The sequence below is a fragment of the Amblyomma maculatum genome, chromosome 10, assembly GCF_055883805.1.
Source record: "Amblyomma maculatum isolate TAMU_Amacu chromosome 10, ASM5588380v1, whole genome shotgun sequence".
Taxonomy (NCBI): domain Eukaryota; kingdom Metazoa; phylum Arthropoda; class Arachnida; order Ixodida; family Ixodidae; genus Amblyomma; species Amblyomma maculatum.
The window spans coordinates 23,904,536-23,929,577 of NC_139353.1; the positions used below are offsets into that span (position 1 = coordinate 23,904,536).

Sequence of the window (25,042 nt, forward strand, 5' to 3'; positions counted from 1 at the left end):
CAAACTGAGCTTCATCACTCCTGTTCTCACTCTCGTTTTCTTTGCTTAAATGCGTGTCATCAAAGTATTTTGCCTAGTTCCCATCCTGTCCTTGTTTTCACTGCCTGGTGACAGTTTGCGCTTGCAGTGCGGAGCAAATTTTGTCATTTCATTGATTTAAACATTAGTGGAAGCCCTGAACTCGTAGTTTAATCTCGACCTCCAATGTGGGTGCTGTGAATTGAAATGTAATTCTCATTGTTGTTGCTTTGTCTTTGGCAGAACTTCATTGTGCGCCAGTCGAGCAAGAAGGGCACCCTGGCCCTGTCCGTCCGTCTCCCGGTTGATGTGGGGCCCTACATTGAGCACTACCTCATCGAAGCCACTGGCGACGCCAAGCACTGCCTGGAGGGTTCCGAGAATCACTTTGCCTCCATACCCGTGCTGGTCTGCCACTACTGCCAGTGCTGGTGTGTTCTGCATGTGCCGTTTCCCTCTCTTTTTGTATTTCATTAATGTATCTTAGAAGCCCTTTTTGCTAGTACAGAGGGGGGTGAACAAGACATAGTAACAATAAGTGCACATGCAGCAGACTGCCTTTAGGGCTAACGTGAACAGAAGTGCCCCTAAAGTAGATATGTGAGATCTACAGAATATTAACTTCACTGTGGTGAAGTGAACTGAAGAAAGCATGAAACCAGCTCACATATTCTGGTGGACAATGACATTTGTCTAGTTCGTTTTTCACTGTCTCACAGCAGCTGCTACGTTTTGTTTTGTTTCCTTGTTTTTACTTTCCATCCTACTCCCAAGCGCTTCAAATGTGCTAGCAGTGTAGCCGTGTGGCTTTCCTATCTCACTTTATCTGCAGCACACTGGTTACCCACACCACATTAGTGCCGATATGCATCCACCTCTGCACAGCGATAATGCGTGCTGTGTCAGTTGAAAATGCTGCCCTGAGTTTTTAAGCCTCAGGTCAACAAGCGCATCTTTTAACCTATGGAAGGTAGCACAGGGCCTGTGATACACGCGCGATGCTGAAGCGTGACGGTGCCCTGTTGTTTTTGCGTCAGATAGATAGCTTGCCCCCAAGAGACAGCTTCGTCCCGCCGTTGTGGTGCAGTGGTCAGGGCGCTTAACTACAGTACCCAAAGATGCAGGATTGTGAGCCCTGGCCGCGGCGGTTGTTTTTCGATGGAGGCGAAAAACACGGTAACGGTAAACGGGACGGTAAACCCCACAAACCAACCAACCAACAACCAAAAGACAGTTTCCATGTTTCTCCAAAACCATTTTGTAGGGGTGCACCTTCTTTCACGAAGGACGTTACTGTTTCCTGTTTTCCTGACAGTGCTGCGCAGACATCCAATGAGCGTCGTTACTTAAAGTTACCATTGTTGGTGGTCGCTGAAAAAGTTCATCTTAACCAAAAAAGGGGACACATGAAACAGTTCATCTTAATAATTTTTCTTGCATTGAGCTTATCGCAAAACCAACCAGTGGTCTTGCGTTCATCTTTTTCAGAATTCATCTTAACCGAGCTCATAGTACCGGGAGTCTGGTGTATCTTGCATTTGATTAGGTCACTCTGAAACGAAAGCTCAGTGGAGGGAAAAAGAACTTACAGTAAAAACTGTATATATATAAAAAAAGATAATGCTAATACAAAACCTAAAATATAAAATTGGTGAAATCAATTTCATTTTTATTTACTGGGCCTCATGTACAGTGTGCTTGTTTGCATTACTTATGACTGATGTTTTCTGACAGAGAATAATAAATGAATATATTTCTACATTGACAGAGTGGCATGGAATTAAGTAACTGAATAGAGTGCACAGCAGAATGGTCGCATAGCGAAGTTTGTAACAGAACTTTGCATCATATCCTTTGCTTGCACGGGAACCATAATCGAATTCCTGGTGTAGTGCACCAAGGTAGGGCAAGCAGATATATTGTTGTAGGTTGTTTCATTGGCTGATAATGATTTCTGTCAGTGATGGACTTTGGACTGGGCTCAGCTTACAGGCACTAAGATACATATATGAATGCAAATACATTTGTGTGAATCCAATTGATAAAGTTAGCTGTTTAATGGTAGTGAGTTGGGGTGCTGCCAGGATATGCAGCCTGTCATTCTTGGAGGGAGTGGTTTAGCTGGGAATGGTTTCAAAGTTTGCAGCTTCCTCACATTTGTAGATAGGTCTGAAAAGAACAGGGAACTAACTGGGTTTTTCCTGTCTCACACAATGTTGGAGCACTAGTGATAAAGTGTATCTTAGTGATAAGCAGTGCAAGCATTCATTGTTGCGGAATTTGTTTGTGGCAGATTTTGTCCTTAGAAGGAAAGACTAGAGCAGTGCTTTTTAGGCCCTCTGCAGAGATGTTTCGAATGTGCCAAAAGGTAACTAGTGTTTCGCTTCAGGGGAACATTTGTATTTTTTCAGTGACGAGTTGCCCGTACAGTTGTGCCTACCCACAGTTTTGCTCCAGGCGTCAACGCGGCAGGAACTGTCTGCTTTTTCTCTCCTGGGGCAAGGTATGTGTGCACTACTGCTGGTGAATTCCAGTCGCAGATCCAGACTGGTCCCCTCACTCTAAGATTAAAGAAGTACCCAGCATTCCTTGTGCTCTCTCGTGCATGCCATCTGCTACGAAACAGGAGATGGTTAAGTGTCAGAAGGAAGCATAGCTTTGTCACATATACTGCAAGTTGAAGCTGCTGAGTTTGGCAGAGCAATCTTGACTGCTCCACAGAGCGACCTTGGTACAGCATCTGCTGCCGATCTGCCATTCAGATAGCCTTACTCCAAAAAGAACATGAGATGTCAGTTAGAAGGGGTATATATCTAGGGTTGAAATTTATGTGATACCTCAGTCGTATATGCAAGTTCATTCAGTGTTGATTTCACCATCCTATGCTTTCTAGCAAAACAATGTGTCACTCGGATCTTATGTAACCATATGTAGATGAAAGTGAGACCTCAGTAAAAAAATTCGCACTATGCGCAAAAGTTTGGACTTGGAGCCTGTTCCTTAAAGCGGAAGTATTTAGTGAATGCAGCTTTGTCAGCCAAAGTCAAAGTCATGGGTCAAGTTTATTTTCATGCCCTCTTTGTTAGCTTTTTGTGGCGAAAGCCAAACATACACTTTTCTTCCCAGCAAAGAATGTGCCACTCAAGACAGGTCACCACAAATTTGTGCTTACATGGCGAATGCATGAAAAGTGATGTCTTCCATTTGGGGCCCGCTTTGGTGCACTGTCCAAGGGAATTGATTATGCTGTTGTCTGATGCAGTATAAGTATTTAAGCATGGCTTCATTGGAACCTCTATTCAGCATCCATTGCAGACACCTCGCAAATATTCTGTATACGACAGCACTCCTTCAGTTGTGTAGCAATGGCGCATCTTCTTTGCTTAATGCCGTAGTGGTTTGCCTTGACTCCAGTATTCCATACTTGATTTACTGTTTCATTTTAGGCTTATGCATAATGTTTGTGCCTTTTAATTTGCTTTTAGTTTCTTTGTGTTAACCGTCGCTTTGGGACGTTAAACCCCACAAACCAAACCAATCTTTGTGTTAACCGTTACATGCTTCTACCAGTCAGGATTATGCAAAGGGTTTTCGTTTCAAATGCATCGAATATTTAATAATTCATTAAGGACTGAAATGCAGTATTGAGTTGCCCAAATGGTGATTCGTGTTTCTTTTGTGTTAATTAGCATGCTTTAGTCAGAAATTTAATTAAAATGCTGTGTTCTTTCAATGATGCCTGCTCACATATTATGGAGATTGAATTGGCTGGTAGCAAAGCTTCACTGCAATTTTAAAGTGGCTGAATTTTTTGGAAGAAAGGTTTTAGCATCTGTAAGTGTGTGAGCTCTTTTAGCATTAACATAGCAGTTAACCTAAGTTCTGGTTTCATCCTCATTTTCTTTCAGACCTGTGGGTGTCAAGTCTACTCAAGTCTGCCTCATCGAGCCTGGGGTCCAACAACTCATGTGCTTCCTCTCAGGCATCCTTCAACGCAGACCACAATGCCAACGTTCATGTGTCAAGCTTTAAGCAGACTGTGTCAGCCAGCCCTGCGGTCACCACCCCTGCGGCCGCAGTTAGGCCCAGCTTCCTTCCACTACAAAATTCCACGGCTGATGTCGGTGAGCTAGCAATGCAGGTTGCGGACCCTCCCTCTCCCTCTTCTATTGTGAAAAGTGAAGCCATTGCCGTCTCCGAAGTGGCTGGCAGGTCAGCATTTTATGTAGCCACAGAGTCTCTTCAGACTGCACCAACCAAGGCAGTGCCCGCTCAGGCTGCACCTAGGAAGAATGCACCTGGCAAAACTGTGCCAAGCAAAGCAGCACCCAACAAAAACAAGTCAGAGGATGAAGAAAAACCTCGGTGCCTAAAGAAGCCATCGCCGCGCCGGCGGCGAAAACTCCCCGAGTCTTCACCTGAGACCTACTACTCTAGCAGCCTTGCTGACAAAATCAGTGACTATGAAGACATATGGGGCACAGCAAATGGACGTGGTGCTGACAGTCCAGCTCCGGTGCTATCAACTTTTAAGCCGGAGGGACTTGTGTGCCAGTCTACACAGACAGAAGTTCATGGGGGCTCCTTACCTGAGGGCCTGGACATGACTGGACAGACACGGAACTTGTCTCGCTCCATGCCTGGCATGGTCGGCGATGCAGCCAAGCCAGGCCAGTTTTCCAGCCCTTTCTACAGTGAACCGGTGGACTCCCTGTTCCTCGTTGTGACATCTGCAGTTGAACCTCTACAGATCGATGAGCTCTCACCATCTGCAGCGCCGCGGGAACGACCCTTGCTTCGACATTCAGAACCGAACATGCATTCATTGCGAAGCAGCACCCTGCGATCTTCCGACCTGACGACCACATTTGATGAGACGAATTCCTGCAGTTCTGACCATTTGGTGGCAGTGTCGGCTCCGGCTTTGCACGGCAGCTCAGATGACGGGCCGCCGAGTCGGTGTGGCCGGTCATGGTCAGTGGACCCATCGTGGAAGTGGCTTGTGTCGAGTGATGATGAGGAAAATGACAGTGCTGCTGGAGACCCAAAGTTTCCGACCGACGATGTGGATGATTCCGATGCAGGTGGGCTGGAGGGCAACTTGTCGACAGTAGAAGAGATCATTAGCCTCTCTGTACCAGACCTGATGGTGACTCCAGCCCAACCGCTGACGGAAGGCAATGTGTTGAGGGCATCGCGGTACGACAACCTCGACACTGTGTCAGTAGCGGAGAGTGTTGCCACTGATGTTGCAAGCAAGCACAGCCACGGTGAAGATGATGCGTTGACCGAGTTCTGTGAACCCTGGGACAGCCTGCGTTGGGAACGGCTCCTCCGGTTGGTCGACTCTTCTCCGGAAGCACCAGAAAACAAGGTCAGGGCCTACGTCTGAATTACTGGATTAATTTTGAGGCTGAATGCATACATGGCATACGCTGTCTGTAATTGAAACTGGCAGTCGTATGCGCAAACCGGTTGTAGATGCCAGTGTGCTTTCACTTGGATAAATAATGTTTTCTTATCTACAATGCAGAAGGCAGGGTTTTAATTCGAATGGTAAAGCGTGCTCCGTTTACTATGTCCGCGCCTGTACATCATGGAATTAGCCTAGTACCTTTCCTTCTACCGAGGATAAGCAGTGTCTAAGCTGTTGAAGCAGGCATGCAAAACAGCAGTGCCTTTTTTAGTGTAACCTTTTGGGGCCATGAGCAGCATCTTGGAGGCCAAAACCAGGCTTTTACCCTTATCTTTCACTTTTATTGTGCCCAGATTTTTCCTAACTTGTGGTATCACTCTATTGTCCTTGTTAGACAGCTGATGTCATTTTGATTTTCTTCCTGGCATCATAAAAAGGCAGTTTTTTTAACCTCTGTGACACCTGGGGCAAGAAGTTCATTGAAATGAGAGACATACCTAGATTTTTTTTCTACTTGATTTGAACATGTAGGAACATTGTTCTTTTGCGAATTGTTGATATCTTAAACATTTGTGCATGTTTTTTTGTTTGTTTGTTTGTCTTGTCTTGTTGAGCAAGACGAGACAAACAAAAAGTTGTGCATTTCGTTATATATGTGCTGAAACAACAAAACAGGCACAGGATGCCAGATAACAGTGATTTAATTTGTAAACAGGCTAGCTGTGATAAACAATTCGAAGTGGAATTGGAATTGGTTTATTGATTCCTCGTACAAGCGAGGAATCAGTCATTCAGACTAATAACCGAATTCTTTCTCACACAATGTATGGGGAGGAATGCAGATGTGTGCAAAATGTTTCTGGCGGTTGAGGCTTTTCTTCTGTCATTGAGGAAGGCAATTCAGAAGTGTCTTATCATTTCAGATTGCTTCCGTCGACATCATGGACTTCCATGATGGAAGAAGCCTCTCACCGTTGCTTGTTCCTACAAAATATTTAAGTTAAATCAAGGCAGAAAACTAAGCATGGTGATATATATTCATCTCCTAAACATGAACACGCGAAGGAGACACACTGCTTAGTCGCAACTAAAAGGATTTATTTGGAAGCTTCAACATACACACGCACGATCACCAATCGCGAGCGATTGCGTGTCATCCCACGCGCAGAAAAATGTTACCGCGCGTTCGTCACTCGTGTATCTAAAAAATCTATCTCCCTTTTGGAAAGACAAACCGGTGGATCACTAACACACGTATTTTCTTATTTTGATACCACTATGTCCTGTATCTCCCATGTTAACCGATCTTGGTGACGGAACATAACACTGCTTGTCAAGAGTAATGAATAGCATACCTTCTTGTTCTTGTGTGTTTGTTGCAGTTTTGACAGTGCGCCTTGAAATTGCTTGAAGTGTCACCTCTATCAAGGCTATTGGCATGTTCCACAAGCCACACATTTAAGCGCCATCCACTCTGGCCCACATATTTCTTATCGCATGACAAAGTATGTTGTAAACTACCGCTACCTTGCAATCAGTGTACGGCAAGATGTGCTTAACTCCACAACCCCTTGTTCTTTTGATTGAGCCATGCTTTGACCTTCTTTTAATCAGAGGACTTAACCTTGACAGCTTTTTGAGGGCAAAAAACATGACTCGAACGCCATATCTGCTAGCGACATTCTTAATCCCGTGTGATAGAGCTGTGTGTTCTTGTGTGTAGCGCTTTTGTCATTTCGAGGTGTTTCTTTTGTTCTTGGCTGACCATTGAAGCACTAAGGGTAACTTTATTCATCGCCTTCATAGTTTAGCATACCTAAGTCCAACTAGAGAAAATAAAATGTCTGCCCTTCCTGCAGGCTGAAGATCCAAAGATGTCCGCTGACTCCTTGGAGACAGTATCGGCAGTCAGTGGTGAAGACCTGCTCTTGTCCGAGTGCCCAACCCTTGCACTGGAACACAGGCGGTCCAGCCGGTTCCAGGAGCACCTGGACATGCTTCTCGGTGCGTCCCTGCATTACCAACACACCCCTGCAGTGCCTAGCTTCATGTCACATATTCTATCTTGTTGCTGTTGTGTTTCAGCTTCCAGGAAACTAGGTGGCCTGTACAAAAGAGACTCTACTGTCGGTGCTGATGTGAGGAGCTATATATTCAGGTAGGGGAAACGGCAGAATACGTCTTATAGTAGCAAGCTTCGTGAGTGCTAAAATACACAAAATCATTTTTCCTAGTTAGCAAAAGTGGGGACGCTAGTCTTCAGAGTCCATTTCTTATTGCTCATAACGGTTTTCAAGGCCTTAATACCGACAAAATCGGGAGAATATGTGCTCCTTATTTGCTCTAAACAGCTTATTTCAGCAGTATTGTTCACCTAGAGGACTAGCACTCATGGCAGTTCTGCGATTTGAAGCAGACGCAACAGCCGTAGCCTAAAATACTCTGGCATTTTTGAAAAGTCCAAAGTAGACGTGTTCCTAGAGGGATGAAATGCAAGCTTCTTGTTGATGCTGTCTCCACTTTGCTTACCAGGCTGGTGCAAGAGAGGAACACCACGTTTGCCATGACTATAGAGAACTTCATCCAGTGCACGCGAGAGAGCAGCGAGACCTCTCCTGCAGTTGTCATGCGGAATGTAAGTCCCTTGCCTAAATCCCGTACTGGCTACAGCTAGTCATGTGGTCTTATTTGTCTTCTGGGGTGTGTCTTCTTGTCACTAGCTGCTAAAGGTTATCTTGTGTTGCTTATACTTTTGGATATGACTAAAAAACAGATGGGTTTTGAAGTATGTGAAAAAAAAAAAAAAATTTACAAATATCTATCTAGAATGTTAAAATCGCCCTTTTTGGGGGGAATTTTCCCACAACATATTTGGTCGGGCTGAAGCTGCAGCTCAGTTACAAAGCATGTCTTAGCTTTGATGGCTGTCGATAAATTTGGGCTAGCAAGTTTCTTGTAGTATGCGCTGGAATATCTGTACGCTGGTTTGTTGGTATTTTTCTTGCATGAGAGTGCATCATCTGTAGCTGAAAACTGAACTCATCTACTTGTACTCAGCATAAAATGCCAAAATGGTCTTGAAGTGGGTGTGATGAAAAGGGGGAAGCTATTGTGGAACTAGCATTGACTGGTGTACAAGGATACTTAGTCTATTTTTGGTGAACCACGATGGCTTTCTAAAGGTGTTGAGTAATCTCACACACAGCACTTCAAAAAATGCCCAAATTCAATTGAACCTTGACAAAATATTTGCTAAGGCTAGAAGAAGCACGAAAGCTCTCAATATTCTATCACTTGTCAGCGCATCACAAAAAGGTTTAAGCTCGCTTTGATAATATATTGAGGATGTTGGCAATCAAAGAATGCTCCTCTTCTTCCCCCTCAACTCAGCACATGCCTAAATGCAAGGAACAAGTCAGGTGACAAGTGCGACTCTTTTGGAAGAGTACGCATTAGCATTTGAACCTGTCTTTGGTACTGTCTCATGGGTGCACAGCTTCAGCTGCTGCATGATCCATTTTAAGTGGTGGAACTGCTGTGCTAAGTGTTCCACACTGTGCCAAATGGCTACAGACACGAGTTTTTGCTCACTTACCGCACCTATACCAAAAGGGCTTTGGAAAGCGTTTGCGAGAGTATAATTGTGAATTAAGTGTTTTCACAAGTAGATTGTACACCTAGGTCAAGCAGCTGATTGTTACTGTAGGTTTCGGAAACCTTACCATACGGAGACAAAACTGTGAGGACGTGTAGTGATCAGGCGTACGAATTCAGGACCAAGCAGAAACTAAAGGTTCGCTCACCTTCAGCCACTAGTTGGCATTCCAGGTGACCTGAATAATTGTCCGAGCTGGAATCAGGGCTTGCATGGTCATCTTCCGAATCTTGGCTGCTAGTCTGATAAAAAAAAAAAAAAAAAAAAAAAAAAAAAAGAAAGAGAGAGAGAGAGAGAGAGAGAATCTGCAGCCGAACAGACTGAATTACACAGGTGATGTGGTTGGTTTCTTTGCATGGCCTGATGTGAGGTTGATGGCATTTTTCTCCGTTGAGCTGCACCACGCTCCAGATAAAAATTTGCTATTCATTGCCCCCTGCTGAGAAAAAAACAAGTTATGCTAAAACTGAAAGTTTTGATCTCAACGTAGCTTCTAGATGTCACTAACTATACCAGCGCTCAACAGTTTGAGCTTGACAGCATGCAAAAGCATCGTTCATGTATGAACGATGGCCTATCGGTTGTCCCCCCCCCAAAAGAAAAAGCACCTTAAGAAGCCCAAGAGTTCCGCAGGACCTAGTTTGAGCATCTCTAGCTTGGTAATATATCAATTTAGGGTTGTACTTTCCTGCAACAGAGCTGCGCTTCGAAAACATAATACTTTTAATAGTATCCGCTGTATTGGTCGAAGTTAGGTGCCTGACATTTCTGTTGCCTTTGTTTACAGATTCGGCAGTTCATGAGCGGCATGAAGAACTATTTGCTGAAGCATGGAGAGGGCCAGTTTGAGCAGCTTGTCCAGGAGGAACAGTCCAAGGCAAGTTTGGCACAGCAGCTTGTGCTGATAACATGTGGGGACATTGGCAAGCTCTTAAGACTGAGGATCACTTCGTCTTGGCCCGTCTGAGATAGAGGCATGATGTCTTGGCCACCTAGTTGTTGCATTACCATCAGCTCAACATAAAGCTGCATGAGCAACAGATTCGCAGTTCGTAACGTAACCTGGATAGTGTGCATGCGTGTTACATACCAGATGTTACTATGTAATAGTTTAGTTACATTACTGATTGAACTTCAGCGTGCCATTTACGCTCCTTTTACGAGCCATGCAGTTTATTGTGTTGAGAAGTGAAATTCGTTTATGTATTTCTGCAGTTGAAACCGGATGAGTTCATGAACATTGACGCCATCATAGAAGTGTCGTTGCACCGGCTGGTCATCAAGCCTCTGCGACGATATCTGTACCAGCTTTTTGTCAAGCAGTACACACAGTGAGTAGAGCCTCCATAATTTCTGTGAAATTATAATAACCTTGTTGATGCATTGTATTTCGTTGTTGTTATGGAGCCAGTGTTATTAAATAAAATTGTGCTTAAAAAAGTGGGGGGAGTACTGTGTGTTACAACAGTTTTGACTGGCCTCTTTGCTGGCAAGGGTTGATTTTTTTTTTTTTTTTTTTTTTTACAGTTGAAGTGTTTGCTTTTTGCTTTGGATAAATGCAGTAAAAATTAATTTTTTTTTAACCCTTACAAATAGCAGATGTGTGACTGATAGCTTTCAACATTGTAAATGCAGTGAACATTTACCATGCCAGTATGGTCTACTTATCACTAGAGCGAGAACCACCCCACCACGGCGGCTCATCAGTGGTCAAGGCACTCGCCTGCTGAAACCAAGGACTCCTGGTCAAATCTCGGCCACATTGGCTGCTTTTCGAAGGAGGTGGAAAGCAAGGAACCTGTATACTACACAGTGTCGATGCACGTTAAAGTACCCCAGGTGGTTGAAATTTCCAGAGCTATCCCCTACAGTGTCCCTCATAGCCGGAGCCACTTGGGGATGTTAAAGGACTATAGACGCCAAATTTTGGTGACATTTTTCTTCTTGTTAATGATGTGTAAGTCATTCCTGTATATCGATCCACACGCAGCTTTTGCCTGCGACTGCTAAATAATTTTTAATTGAATTTTCTTTTCTCACCAATTTCGGTTTTAGCAGCTGAGAAATGGCTGTGACGTCATAATCATGTCTTGATGCGCAGCATGACAAAACAGCGTTATAATCGCTGGTTCTTCACTTGTAGTGATTCCTGTTCTTGAGGCAGGCTGGCTTTACCATCGTAGTGAATTCAAATGGCACAGCAATGATTATATCGCTGTATTTTCATCCCTCGCGTGACCTAGACTTGACTGTGATGTCACAGCCATCGCTCAGCTGTTGAAACCGAAACAGGTGAGAAAAGAAATTCGATTTTAATTTATTCAACAGTTGTAGGCAAATGTGACAGGGCGGTCCGTGCACAGTAATGTCTTAGGCATCATTACAAAGAATAAAACACGACCTCAAAAATTATGCTTCTGCACTCCTTTAATATAAACCAAACTGAGCAAAAACCATAGAAGCAGCTAGCGGAATTTACATGATGCAAGCGCTGTTTTTGTCTGTTTTTCACACTATGTCAACATGAAAGAGCACCAACTCACTCAGTTTTTTGGTCTAGTTATCACTACCTTCGTACATTTTGTATGAAGCTCGGCATGATTTGCACCATGGCTGTCAACACTTCCTGGCCCAACCAGAGGGTGCTGCGTGCTGTCAGAATAGCAGTGCAGTTACTCTGCACAGTGCTTCCACTTTTTAAATACTATACTGCAATGAAAGCACTTAGGAAGTGACTGGTTTATGCAGCTGGGACTGCTTCAGTCAAAGCACAAATAAATCTTTTCTGCAGGGAATTGTCGGAGAGGTGTTGCAGAAGTGTGGCACTCAGAAGTCACTGCCATATAACCTGCATCATTCACAGTATTTTCAATTATGTATTTCTAGCATTACAGAAAAGCATGTTTGTCGTTTTGCAGGTCGGGCTCATTGAAGTTGCTTTCGGACAACATCAAGTATGCTCGCAGCAAAACACCACAAGAACTCGGAATAAAGGTACCAGAACTGTTAAAGGCTATGGTTAGCTGTCAGTATTGCGCATCAGTGAAGTAGCGGTGTTCACCCCAGTAGTTTATTAGCTAATTCTTTAAAAAATAATATTAAATGTTGTTTGCATTTTGTGCAGTCGTGGCACTCTACTGCTGTGCCCAAGGATGTGAGATGAATACTGGCCATGGCATGTGCTGTGCAATGTCATTGCACTTCAAAGAACCCCAAGTGGTCAAAATTTCCGGAACTCTCTACTACAGCGTCTCTCATAGCCCGAGTCGCTTTGGGACGTTAAATCCCATGAACTAAGCTAAATTGTAAATTGTTTCAGATCAAGGCACATTTTACTACTTGCTTGTTCTTGCCATTTATTCTTGCCAATACCAGTGCTTGCTTCAAAGATGACTTTTCATTGCGTTAACCCCCTCCCCCCCCCCCCCCCCCCTCCTTTTCTTTTTTCAGCACTGGGTGCATATAGATGAAAACTTCACCTCAGTAATGACTGCTATTTGGGGTATTCGAATTATTTCATGAGAGCTCCCAATGTGTTAAAAATTGTCTCCAATGACAACAATTCGATGATGACTTTCGACAATTTAATTCAAATTGAACACAGCTTCTTTTTGAACATTTTGCTAATTTGCACATGCCATCTCAGACTTCACTTGCAGTTTTAAAAATTCACTGTTATTGTGCTGTGCCAGTTCAGTGAAACACAGGGTTTTTGAATTTGGCAATGCAGCATCCTTATTGAGTTGGTGAAGAAGGTGTGAACCGTTTTGGAGAAAATTTTGTGATAAGTGAGTGCTCTTGGTTTTGTGTTGAAAACTGTTAGCTAGCAAAATTACCCAAAATTGTTCTGAGGTAGCTATTTAAAGTTTGGAATTTTATATGTACTGAAATATCAATGCCGTTTGAGGAATCCTACCTCTTCAAGGGAAGCTGAAAAATTTGCAGTCTAATGGAATTTTATGAGCTGAAGTTGACTTTCTTTTTCCCATGCTGATAGTTTTTCAAGTTGCTGCAAGGAAAAGGGGCCCGGTATAATGAATTTCAGGTCCAACCGTAACTTTACTAGTATACTTTACTTTACTAGTACTAGGACTGTACTGCAACCTGGTAGCAACAGGTGTGTAATATATGTCCATTGCAACATTTTCCTTTTGCAACCAGAGTGACCTTGAGCCACCGCGAGGCGTCACCTTGGAGCTGGTGCAGCACTTCTTGATCAAACTGCAGAAGGCCTACTCACCGCTAAGGAAACTGGAGAACCTACTATCGGCCATATCTGTCATCTACAGCAGTGTAAGTCACCTAGAGCCATGGAGCTGCCAATTTATGTACACTCAGAAAACGGCCGTGATAAAACCAGTGCATTGGCTTGGATGGGTTTGTTTCTGGTAAGGAACTAGTTAAAAGAGCAGAAAAAAAAATAGAAAGTAACAAACAGCATTGCATGCTGTTACCTGTTTTCTTGCCCTGGAACAATAGAAGACATGCCAGTAGTCTCGGGAGCTTGCACATTACCATTGGGACATACTAATGCTATCTGCTTTTTCACAGTGCAGTTGTTTGACATGACGTTGTCGGCACCTTTTGTTGTGTGTATACTGGTCCTTTCCAATAAGGGACCCCTGGGCGTAGCCACATTGCTTGCTGGACTGTTGTATGCGCCTGGCGCCATCACGGTGAAAGTGCTAGCGAAAACTGTTGGCACAGTCCTGAGCTGAAGAGTTTTGACGTATCTCTCTCGCTCTGTGGAAAGCTCTATAGCGTGATCTGTGATAGACTTTCTTAGATATGCATTGCAGTAATGTTTGAGCACAGCTGTCTTAGCAAACACTGGGTCTGTCACTTCCGTGCAATTTTTTTGTGTGAGCAGTTTATTTGCCATCTAAGTATTACCATAAATCTTTAGCAGTTTTGTTCACCTGGCATGATTGCTATGACGTTCCTCAGATGCCGCAAGGACGTACAAGTCCGAGTGCTACCATTTACTCAAACCCACATCTCTGCCTGCAGTATGTGCTGTCAGGGTTATGTGGTGGCATTCTAGCCACTCCGGAACTGCAGAGTATGATTCTACAGTTGCGTTCTTGGACTGTGTTCTTTGTGCCGCTTATTCACATTGGCTTGTTTTTTCCACCACAGGTGCAGAAGGACCGCCGGTCACAGCCCGAAAGCGAGTCCTTATCCTTGGGTGCTGACGGTCAGTAGGGGCATGATCTGACTGACTCTCTACTTGCTTTGGGGTGGGGAGATGCTTCAGTGTGAAGGAGCTTCTGATATGGTTTTACAGCAGTAGCTGTTAACGGAACCCTCTGATCCGTGACGTCAGTATAGGTGCCTACAAGGCAAGCGAAAGTGGGAGGTGTAATTTGAGTGGTAGGACAGTGCACTGAAGGGCTGGGGTGGACAGAAACTGTGGCATGGCAAAGGAAATAGGATAATGCACAGCACAAAGGGTGAGGGTTTACGGCTACAGCACAATATGGTAGGAGAGTGCGAGGTGCTGCATTGTGGAAAGGTTGAAGTCTCCCAGACTGGCTTCACTTTAACAGATTTGCACTAAACATCAAGAAAAACCAATAATGTAGCTATTGTCCACTGCTTTTCGTCACAAAACACAGTATATTTTGAAAGTGGATATTTTTTTTTTTAACATGTAAGAATTAGAGGTGATATGGTGCAGAGAACGTACTGTGATGAGTATGTGCAGTGGGAAACCTTAGCAACGCTACTCTAGGCCATGCAGGCAGAGGATAAGAAGGATATGTATGTGTTCAAGGTTATCCACTTCTAGTTCACATTCACTGCTTTCAAAACAATACTGCGTCCGAAGCAAAGCAATACAAGCACAGAGGGACGCAGAAGTGGGGCTTCAATGGCCTACCGCTTAGGTTTATTGCGTGCCCTGGTCAGACGAAATGCCGCTTTGAAAGCAGTGACCATGTTATAGCTAGAAATGGATGACCCTGTACACATATGAAATCATAGTCATGCATCTGGTTAATTGGACGATGACATAGCCATACACTGAGTGACCGTATGCCACCAACTTGAACAGCCACTATGAAATGGGAAGTAAGCTAGCAATCGAATCCACCGAGAACATTGAACCCCCGAGTCAGACATGCTACTCCTAAGCCACGCAGGCACATTAATATGACCTGGTTAAGTGGGGCTTTATGGCATTGTCATGTGGTCTTTCACATAATATGTGAGTAGGATCTAATGTCACAGCAGTATGCATAGTCTGCAGTGGAATGGATGCACGAGTGGCTGAAGGTGGTGACCGAAACAGCTCATTTTGGATGGCAAGATTTCAGTCCTGACTATGAGTCAGACTGACATAAAAAGAAATAGTGTATCAGTTTTACAAGTTGAAACAGCAGATGTGAGCAGACCACCAGAACTACCCAAATCATTTGAAGAATGTGAGAAAAAAATGACTGAACATCCAAAACGTCTTCCTAGTTCTATGGAACCTAAGGAGAGTTGGTTCCTACTCATGCATTTCTGTTAGGTCGCGAGCATTGTTGGTTATTTCTGCTTGGAGACTAACTGAAGTGCGGTGGGCACTGCTCAAGTAGCTTTTGACGTGGCGTTGTGGGGCCTGCTGTGTGCTGCGCAGACTTCCTGCCCATCTTCCTGCACGTGCTGGTGCAATGTGGCATGGTGTCGGCCGAAGTGGAGGCCGACTATATGTGGGGGCTGCTGCACCCTTCCCTGCTCACCGGAGAAGGCGGCTACTACCTCACCACCCTGAGCAGCGCAGTCCATGTTCTCAAGGCTTTGCGTGATGGTCAGGATCAGCCTGCCGCTGCAGCCGCTGTTAGCTCAGCGTCGCAGCCCTTTCAGTGTTCATCCTCGTCCAAGGTGTGCACTTTCCCACATTATTGCGATAGCATTAAAGGCCCCATTCACCAAAAATGTGGTGTCGGCATTGACACAGTGAGCGAAAACTTGCGAGCATGGCGCTGGCAGGCAGTAGCTTAGGGTTGCCTGACGTTTCGTTTGGCAGGAGCTGCCAGCTCGGGCCTCTCCTTTCACATCAGACGGTGATATCAGAATCAGCCTGCCAGGACAGTTGAATTCACATTATCCCTAGGCCACGCAGGCACATTTACATGGCTTCGTTATTGCAGGGCTTTATATGTTGGCTGGTAGCCTTTGCTATTGCATCATACCCTTAAAGGCGGAGCTTAAATGTCCATCACAATTTTTGTCGTGTGTGCAAGTAAGTTTGGAGGGACGCAGTGAATGTCTACTACATCCAGTTGTTGGTTCTTTGTAAAAATTTAGCTTTCCATGTTGTTCCTGTGCAGCAAGATGGCAAGTTGGACGTTATTCACCTTGAGAAAGAAGCACGATACAGGACAACCACAAGGGAGAGACGCTAATGGAAGCACTTTTTTGTGCTTGTTCTGTTTCACAGTTCCTTCGCAAAGCGAATTTTGTTTGTCGCTCTGTTCACGCTTTTCAGCAAGGGACATTTATTTGCTGAGTAATTTGTAATTCAAAATTAAATATTTTTGTCCCCTCTACCTGGTGCAAACTTGTGTTTGATAACGGGGCAGTGTGGCTTAGCCTCTTTGTCATTGCAACACAGCAGTTTTCAATGCCCAGACGTGACCAGGTAGCACAAATTATCAGCCAAATATTGGCACTACCATGTTTCCAATGCACTACCCTATGTTGGGCCGGACATAGCCAAAATTTTACAAATATTGGCCCAGTGTATTGTGCTGCCTGTGATCAGCAACCAGTAATGTCGGCAGGTAAGCAGCTTTTCAGCTGAGGTCACAATGGCACTTTAATGCTTGCTTTACTTTGTAGGAGGCCTCGCAGCCGGTGATGTTCCGCTACCCTCGAGTGGCCGACCTCCAGGGTTTCATGCAGATTGTCATCCCAGATGAGCTCAGCGGCAGCATTGTGGCCAAGACGCTGCCCGTGCTGCCTCACATGACTGCCAAGGAAGTCCGTGAGTGTCCGTAGGGAGTTCTCACACTGTTTTGTGGTCGAGTCGGCAAAAGAAAGAACTGAAACATGCGACGAGGGGTTATTGTTGGGGGCAGGAGTTCTCAAACTGCATTCCACTGTGTGCTCCTGCGTACCACGGAATATTTTTGGGGCTCTCAGAGCGCCTAAATGTATGCATATTCCATCCAACGTCCACCTTTTTACCTGCCCACTTTGTAAATGCCCGTGGTGCATTTTCACTCTAGGCATTAATTGAATTATAGCATTTCCTGAGGGACTGCGTATGCTCTTTGCATGCATTTTGGGTAGGAAGGAACGAAAGCCATGACATGGAAGACTTCCTCGATGCCTTTTGATATGTAGTTCACTTATAGAAAAAGTTGAGGACCCTGAATAGACAGATGCCTACATTGAACAAGAACATGTTACAAGCGGGGAGCCACATTCCGGTGTTGAATTGACCGCTGGTCTTCAGATTTAGTTAGTTCAGGTGAAACGGGACTTTAGAGGTAGTTATCATAAAACATTTCATAGCAGTGGTGTATTGTATATTGGAAAAAATAATGCACAGAAGCTGTAGTCTGAGAAAAATTATTTTCCAAAAGTTTTTATGATTTATTTTTTTTTTACACATTTGTAACTTTTTCTCTAGAAAGGGCCTGAAACACAGCACCGAAATTAGCAGTGCAAGAAAGTACATTTATGTTACGGTAGTGAAACAATATTTAAAACCATGCTAGAGAAAGTACATATTTTGTAGCATCTTTTGTTTTGCTTTCACTGAATATATATTCATTTTGGGAGAGCAGAAAAGTTTGTAGAAAACAGTTTGTATTCTAGGCTTATACAGGGTATTGCCATCAATGGCTTTTTTCGGAAACAAACTGCAGTTTTATCAGGCCATTTTTTTTTCTCCTGCAGGCTCCTTAGTCAAGGCTATGCTGTCACTTATTTAAATGCAATTTTCACTTAAATCCTAATTTTTTTTAAACACTAAAAGTGTATTTTGCTGCTGGACAAGCAATAGTGAGCCAAACTATCGCTGTTGCAACTCTCGTGTGTCCCTTTTAAGTGCAGCTCAAAGGCTTCATGCTTTTATTTATTGTCTTTTTTTTTTTTTTCCAGGCAAGATGATAGCGCACAAATTCAGGGTCACAAATCCAGAGGATTATGGCCTCTTCAAACTAGTCAAAGGAGAAGGTGAGAGAGTGCTCAATTAAGACAGGCACAACGGAACAAAGAAACAAATTGCCTTCACTTGTGATGTGTGTTCCTCGTGCAGAAACACAGTTGGCGGACAGTGACTGCCCACAGGCAATCAAGGCAGACCTTCTGACCAGTGGCGTTGACTGCCGCTTTGCTTACAAGCGCTACGACGTCAAATTTGTGTGGCCGTTCAGCGAAAAGCCAGCCTGAACCACCACCGCCAGCCAAACCAGCCGCTTCTCCAAGCCCCTCGAACATACGGTCTTGAACAAAACTTGCCAGCATTGTGTGTGCTAGTGTGTTCTTGCGATGCATGTTTTGCTTTTGGGTGGTTAGGTGGTGCACTGTCTACCATGACGCTTTGTTCTGTGAGACAGAAAAAAGGCGGTGTAAAACTTTATGCATGTGAGGACACTGCGGGCTACTGAAAGCACACCATGATGTTTCACTGTCACTAAGATCAGTGAGCATACAGCTTCTGTTTGACAACCAAGCCATGCATAGAATGACATTTCTTGGGGTGGGTACTCACATTCTTTTACTTGATAACAAGCGAAATGCTGTTCTGTGTTTTGTTCTGGGTGGTTGGCTTATCGATCTCTGCCTACAATCGTCCCAGAAGAGTTGTGTTCGATAAGTAAATGTTGTAGTGTTGGTTAGCGTTATCAATTTCCTGACTATACGTGGGCCTCATGTAGTTTACGCACAACGAAATGGTTTGATTGCTGCCCAGGAAGTGTCAATATTTTGGACCTTTTTTGATATGGCCAGTGTCGATGTTACTTTGAACTTTCTCTACTGTGTTTAGAGTGGACTGCCAGCAAAGTTGAGCTCATGTACATTCTTTTTACTGCTACAGCTTGCAGTCTTTTTGTACAGGTTTGTTTTTGCAGTGACAGGCAGGTAGGCACAGAGAACTTTTTCGTGCTAGGGGAAACAAAATTGGGATGAGGTTTCATAATACAGGGTATTTAGGCATTAATCAGTGCCTCAGGGTTCAAATACTCACTATATTTAGGCACAAGTTTACAAGGTAAAAACTACTGGTGTCACATATACACATAAAGCATGTTGCTTGATTGAACGCTTTTTCTGGAAAACAAACAAACAAAAAAAAGCCTTGTGATCGGTTTTGTTCATTAGCTATATGCACCTGTTGATCGTGACTGCGGGTTGTGTAGTTCAGGTTGAATCTTTGTGTGGCCGAAAATTGATCCTAAATAACACAGGGTTTTTTTCTCTTACATTTAGATGGCATTAGCAAAAATATTGTTAAGTAAATCATCTTTTTTTGTATAAGCAGTGGGAAGGAAAGTAGAAGCTAATTATTCATCACTTTATGTAATAATCTAACAATTTAGCATGAAAGAAGAATCTTATTCTCTTAGTTGAGGGAGGATTTTAAATGAACCTTCATTAGGAATAAACGACTCGATACAGCATGTGTAAATGACTGGAAAAGCACAGAACATACCAATAGCTTGTGGTGGACAACATTCCGTGTTGAAAAAATGTAACAAAGTTCGAAACAGCTGCTAATATTGTGCACTGCCACTAAAGGATATGCATGTTGCGTGTCGACCTCATAGACGTGCAGGCATATGCTTAAACAAATGATTTAGTTCTAGTTATGAATAGTTTAATTCGAACACGGCTGTCACATTGCATTGTTATAACAATTGTGTCAGACATAAAGGAAACAGCATTGCATAATATTAAACTAAGGTTGGAGAGAGAGATGAAACTTTGTCAGTGATTTAGATGGTCTCGGTCTTGGGTTGCACTCAGCTGCTTCTGGTGGCCAGCAGTTTAAGTCCGTCAGCGACCTCTTGTGCTGTTGCCGAGGCCCGGGACTGGACGTCCGGGATGTTGGTGATTCTTACGCTTAATGCAGATGCTAAAGAGTTCATAAGCCATTGAAAGTTGAATTCCCTGTAAGTTTCAAATCATTTCTCATAGCAACTATGTCTGCTCGCTCAATTTATTGCACTTAGTGTTTCTCTATATGCTTTGTTTAAATCTTGTTCCTCATTCTGGACATATCTTTGCAGCTTACCAGTGTTATGGGTGCTTGCAAGCTTTTCTTTTTTGCCTTGCTCAGCAAATAGTTAACGTAATATAACTGGGTTGTTTTACTTTTGACTAACAAAGTCGTTACCATCTTTGATCTTCGTGACAAAAGGCTATCACTTAGTCCTACTAGCATTCAGTGAAAACTGAGCTGCTGATAAAAAAATTTGTGTAGTATCGTATATGCACTTGCAGAAAGCATATTCCTGACTCATTTTATAGACACTGCCTTTGCTGTTCAGCTGCCTTCGGATTAGTTGCCAGACTTCAATGTACATGGCATGAATCTAGTGTATCTAATTTTTTGCAAGGGGTGCCTAGCCTTAATGTGCTGACTTCATCGAAATTTTATCGTAATTAAGTAGGCTTTGAGTGGAAATTTGCGAGTTGGTGTTAACCCTTTAAGTGCGCACAATATTATATTGTAATGTATTGGGTATTTTCTTATTGTTGTCATTGTCGTAGAGGTGAGCTACATGAAAAATTTGTGCTGTGGGCCATGCTCAGCAGTGGCTGATACATTGTCCCATGCTAGCATAACAGAAATTCCTAGTGTATGTCGGACTTTTATCAGTTTGAGACATTGGTGTGGTTTCCTTGTCTGCATTTTATTTGTTTACTTTTAGTCTTTTTCTTCGCACAGAAATTTACGCCGTCCTAGTCGTTAGTAAATTATGAATTGCAGCCCCTGAAAATAACCAAGGCAAAGCATTTCACTTTTCTTCCCAGTCCTGCAACCTGACCCTGTTCATATATTTAAAAAAGAAAACTTGTTTTTCTCTGAGAATTAATGTATATTTACTGTAGTTCTTTGGCATCTGAAAAAATTTATGCCTTCAATGTTTTCTGCTTCTTGCAGAAATTAGGCAATATGAGAGGTAGACAAGCAGGTGTCTCAAAGGCATGGATAATTTTTTAGGGGGCTTAGTTGGGGGCTTCAAAGTAGGCCTAGCAGTGTGGCTTTAAAGGGTTAATGTTATTCAATGCTTAATGGCTTGTGGAAGTTGTGTTTTTATTTAGGCCCCCTTTACAGGTTCGCTCGTAAAGTACTTTTACCAAATATATTGGTCCTTGGATAGACCATATGGTGACGAATTGCTAAGAATGGTTCGCCAAGGCTGTACATTATGTTTAATTCTGTAGGGGAATATATTTTTTTAATGTACAAGGGAGTGTAGATAGTTGTGTGTTGCTAAAAGGTGCTGCATATAAATACGAATGGAGCAACGAAAACACTATGCATGCATTGTGGTGCCACCATGTGCAATCTGTCCAGTATGTATGGAAGTGCTGACTGTCCGCTAGCCTTGATATTTTTCGTTCCATGGTTTCACATTTTTGTGACAATCGTTTTGGTACACGTTGCACTTTCGTCCTGTTCTTTATCTGAGGCTTAGGAACGGTGTCTCAAGACAAGTATAGTTGTGAATACTCTACTGGGGGCGGACTGATATTCAGCCATCTCCCTGGCACCAACCCTTTCTGTGATCAACAGAGCCTATGCGAGCTTGTTTTTATGCACAACATTTTTCGCCTATGCAAACTTCCGCCCGTGCTGATAGTGCTGTACATGCGTCTATTTTTATCACCTTTTACTTTTTCCATACCTTGCTCACTTCCGGTGCAAGGTGTGCTCTCTTCTGTGGTGTGCTGCTACAGCCTTCACTTTGCAAGCATGGCTTAGTCTAGACTTGTAGCATTTAGAGAGCTCTCTACTGCTTGCCATTCCAGTTCTGACAATGGCATCTCTCTCTCTCTTCGCTGCTGGAGTTTTGGAGCATAAACTGATATTTTGGCACAGAGCTGTTCTTGTTTGCAGGCAAACAAGGAAAGATTATGACCATATGTGAATATTGTATTGGTGAACATTATCTAGCTGTGCTCCATGCATACCTGATTAAAGTTCCCAAGGCAAAGCATGATGGTCTGTCGCCTGTCTGAGTTGTGCTTCGCTAGCATTGGACGGGCATTGCTCTCCCTTAGGAGCTGGATCCACTCACACCATTTGCTACATATTGGAAAGTCAGGAAGAATGAGATGGCTTGAGGATTTTTAATTTTCTCCATTTGGTGCATACAAACAGTATACGGCCATATAAATTTGGATGACATACAGCATCCAAAACATGTTGATAGTACAGATGTCTAGCCATGAAATTAAGGCCACAATTGATTTTCCTCAAAATATTTTCACATTTCTGCCTCCCAGCCGAGATGTGGAAATGGGACAGCACTTGACAATAGTAGCCTACAGTTACTGTGGCCAATTCAGGAGTGCCAATGAGCCGGGCAGCAATGCTGTTCATGTTTCAGTGGCATTTGTGAAACACCATCAGATATTCAGCCCTCCTTTAGCCAAACTGTATATGAGTGTGCATGTTCTGGAGTAGCTGATCTAACTCTAACCAAGAGCAGGGGAGGGTTTGATTCCCATCTCGAAAGTAAATTAGGCTTAAAAGGAAAAGCTTGTGCCACTTTTGTATAATTACTACAGTCTTGCAGCGTCACGGACCTGCTGACCAATCAGTGCCAAGCCATGTCACCTGTGAAGGGCATGGTCATAACAAGGACAGTGCTAACAAATCGGCCAAATGCGGAAGTAGGTGCACACTATGGTGTTATTTCATTCATATCCCAAGTGAGAAATCTTGATCCTGTGTTGCCAACGTTGACATACCTCATGATAGGTCAACCTTGGTCCTTGCTTGGTCTTTTTTTGTTACTGGCCTCAGACTAGCCGGCCCACATTGGCTCTATGAAAGCTCGACATCAACACACAATCTGATCGACCTGAATCCTTGTAGGGATGCCAAGGGGGTCGTGCCAGTGCGCTAAAAACTAATTACAAAGGCGGCCCCAAATGACAGCCCGCAGTGCAAATTATTGACCCTGGCGGGCCAGGAGAAGGAACGGAAGAGCTTTAAGTGCACTTCCTGGAGGGAAGTGGTGCCACTGTCTAAGCGTGCTTCTTAAAATGTACATCTATAGGAGGATCTACGGCGTCTCTCACTAGAGGCCATTTCCAAGCCTGATTTGACCTTAAGCTCAGAAGTGGAGCTTTGCTCCAAAAGTGGGACAGAGTATGCCACATGCCTCACCACGATGGCTCGGTGCACAGCGAAGACACTCGACTATTGAATCAAAGTACCTGGGTTCAAACCCCACCTTCGGTGGCTGTGTGCTGTGCAATGTCAGCCAGGTGATTGAAATTACTCCGCAGCCCTTCACTACGGTGCCTCTTTCTAGTTTCACCCCCCACCTTCCCAGGGATTATGGCGCGGTTCAGGTGTCTACAGATAATGTGACTGGCTCTGGGAAGAAGGAAAAGAAAACGCACGGGCCTGCCACTGGCTCTGTAGCTGAGCTGATTGATTTATAGGAAGGTAAAGGCGCGGTAACTGTCTCACTTGTTTTCTGTGGACACCTCAACCGCGCCGTGAGGGAAGGTGGGAGTGAAAGTGGAAAGAGGAGCCGTAGTGAAGGGCTACGGAGTAATTTCGACCACCTGGGGATCCTTAACGTGCGCTGACATCGCACAGCACACGGACGCCTCTTCGTTTCGCCTCCATCGAAACGCAGCCGCCGAGGTCGGGTTCGAACTCGGGTACTCCGGCACAGTAGTCGGGCGTCTTACCACTGCACCACCCCGGCGGGGCCAACACCGTCCAGTGCCGTCGTCGCCATGCAGAAAGAGGAGGAGGGGCTCCCAAATCTGTAGGACTGTTTTGTGCTGCAACAGGAAGCGTCAGTCTGCAAGGCGGTGTAAGGCACCCGTCATCGGCGTGAGCCCGTTTGTCGCATATTCAGAATGACCTGGTAGGCTGTTTCGTGGCTGTTTCGCTTGATCATCGCGAGTCAATCAAATGCATTTGACCAAGCATCGGATATCACGGACAACGCGGTTCGCCCGATCCGACAGAGCCCTTACCGTGTTATATAGCTTCGAAAGAATGTAAGCGGCTCAGCGCCAGGTGGCCAAAATATCCAGCCGCCGCCGAGTCCTAGACGTCCCATCACATGTACGATAGTACTTGTAAAAAAAAGGAAAGCAGCTTTCTTGCGTCGGCTACCCCAAGCTCAACCAAATGACAATAAAAAAGACGCGCCCTTCCCTGGCATCGACAATTCCCTTGATCGATCGGACATCAAACCACTAAAGCCCTAACAAGAAAATAACAGTGATCTTGTATAGGGAGGCACTGTGGTGCATCTTATTGGGGCCGTGACCTGAGTTGTTCGAGGACCGAAATTAGGGATGGCTGCGGAGACCTGTCGCTGGATTGCGTGGCGAAGCTCCGGAGCAAGACCGGTGAAGTGTTCTCACGTCGGAGTCTGAGGCAAAACTGTTTATTCCAGCGAAAGCGTACAAGCAGGGTAGACAGTCCAGACAGAGAGAGAGAGGGAGTAAAGAGAGTTCAGTGTCCTCGCGTAACTTCGTACATGCTAGGACCGAAGAGCTGCGGGGACGCGGGGATGAGGTGTTGAGCGAAATACGATGCTCAGGCCAGACAAAGTACAGCACGGGAAGCGGCGCTTGGAGCGGCAGCATGTGCGATACACAGTTGGAGCGGCAGTACCACGATACACAACACTCCTCCCCCCTTGCTAGACGTAGTAGTCTCGCAGGTGAGAAGGAAACTTTCTTTCACGGGCGGAGCGTCGAAGAACGGTGCCGGTTGCCGGAGGAATTCCGTCGGAGGCATCTGC

The 25,042-nt window shown here is 44.4% G+C and overlaps 1 protein-coding gene across 3 annotated transcripts in view; it reads left to right on the forward strand.

Moving 5' to 3' along the window:
* The window catches only part of spri (Src homology 2 domain-containing protein sprint), a 33,907-nt gene extending 11,649 nt beyond the window's left edge, over positions 1 to 22,258 (forward strand). For all 3 annotated transcript variants that reach the window (XM_084582237.1, XM_084582238.1, XM_084582239.1), the window contains exons 5-19: positions 262 to 449; positions 2,430 to 2,521; positions 3,927 to 5,392; positions 7,294 to 7,438; positions 7,520 to 7,592; positions 7,967 to 8,069; positions 9,877 to 9,966; positions 10,305 to 10,420; positions 12,008 to 12,083; positions 13,251 to 13,382; positions 14,229 to 14,286; positions 15,712 to 15,956; positions 16,917 to 17,061; positions 18,186 to 18,260; positions 18,343 to 22,258. In XM_084582237.1, coding sequence (XP_084438363.1) covers positions 262 to 449; positions 2,430 to 2,521; positions 3,927 to 5,392; positions 7,294 to 7,438; positions 7,520 to 7,592; positions 7,967 to 8,069; positions 9,877 to 9,966; positions 10,305 to 10,420; positions 12,008 to 12,083; positions 13,251 to 13,382; positions 14,229 to 14,286; positions 15,712 to 15,956; positions 16,917 to 17,061; positions 18,186 to 18,260; positions 18,343 to 18,476 — 3,138 coding nt within the window. In that variant the 3' untranslated portion in view covers positions 18,477 to 22,258. The remainder of the gene's footprint in view (positions 1 to 261; positions 450 to 2,429; positions 2,522 to 3,926; positions 5,393 to 7,293; positions 7,439 to 7,519; positions 7,593 to 7,966; positions 8,070 to 9,876; positions 9,967 to 10,304; positions 10,421 to 12,007; positions 12,084 to 13,250; positions 13,383 to 14,228; positions 14,287 to 15,711; positions 15,957 to 16,916; positions 17,062 to 18,185; positions 18,261 to 18,342) is intronic.
* Positions 22,259 to 25,042: the final 2,784 nt, after the last annotated feature.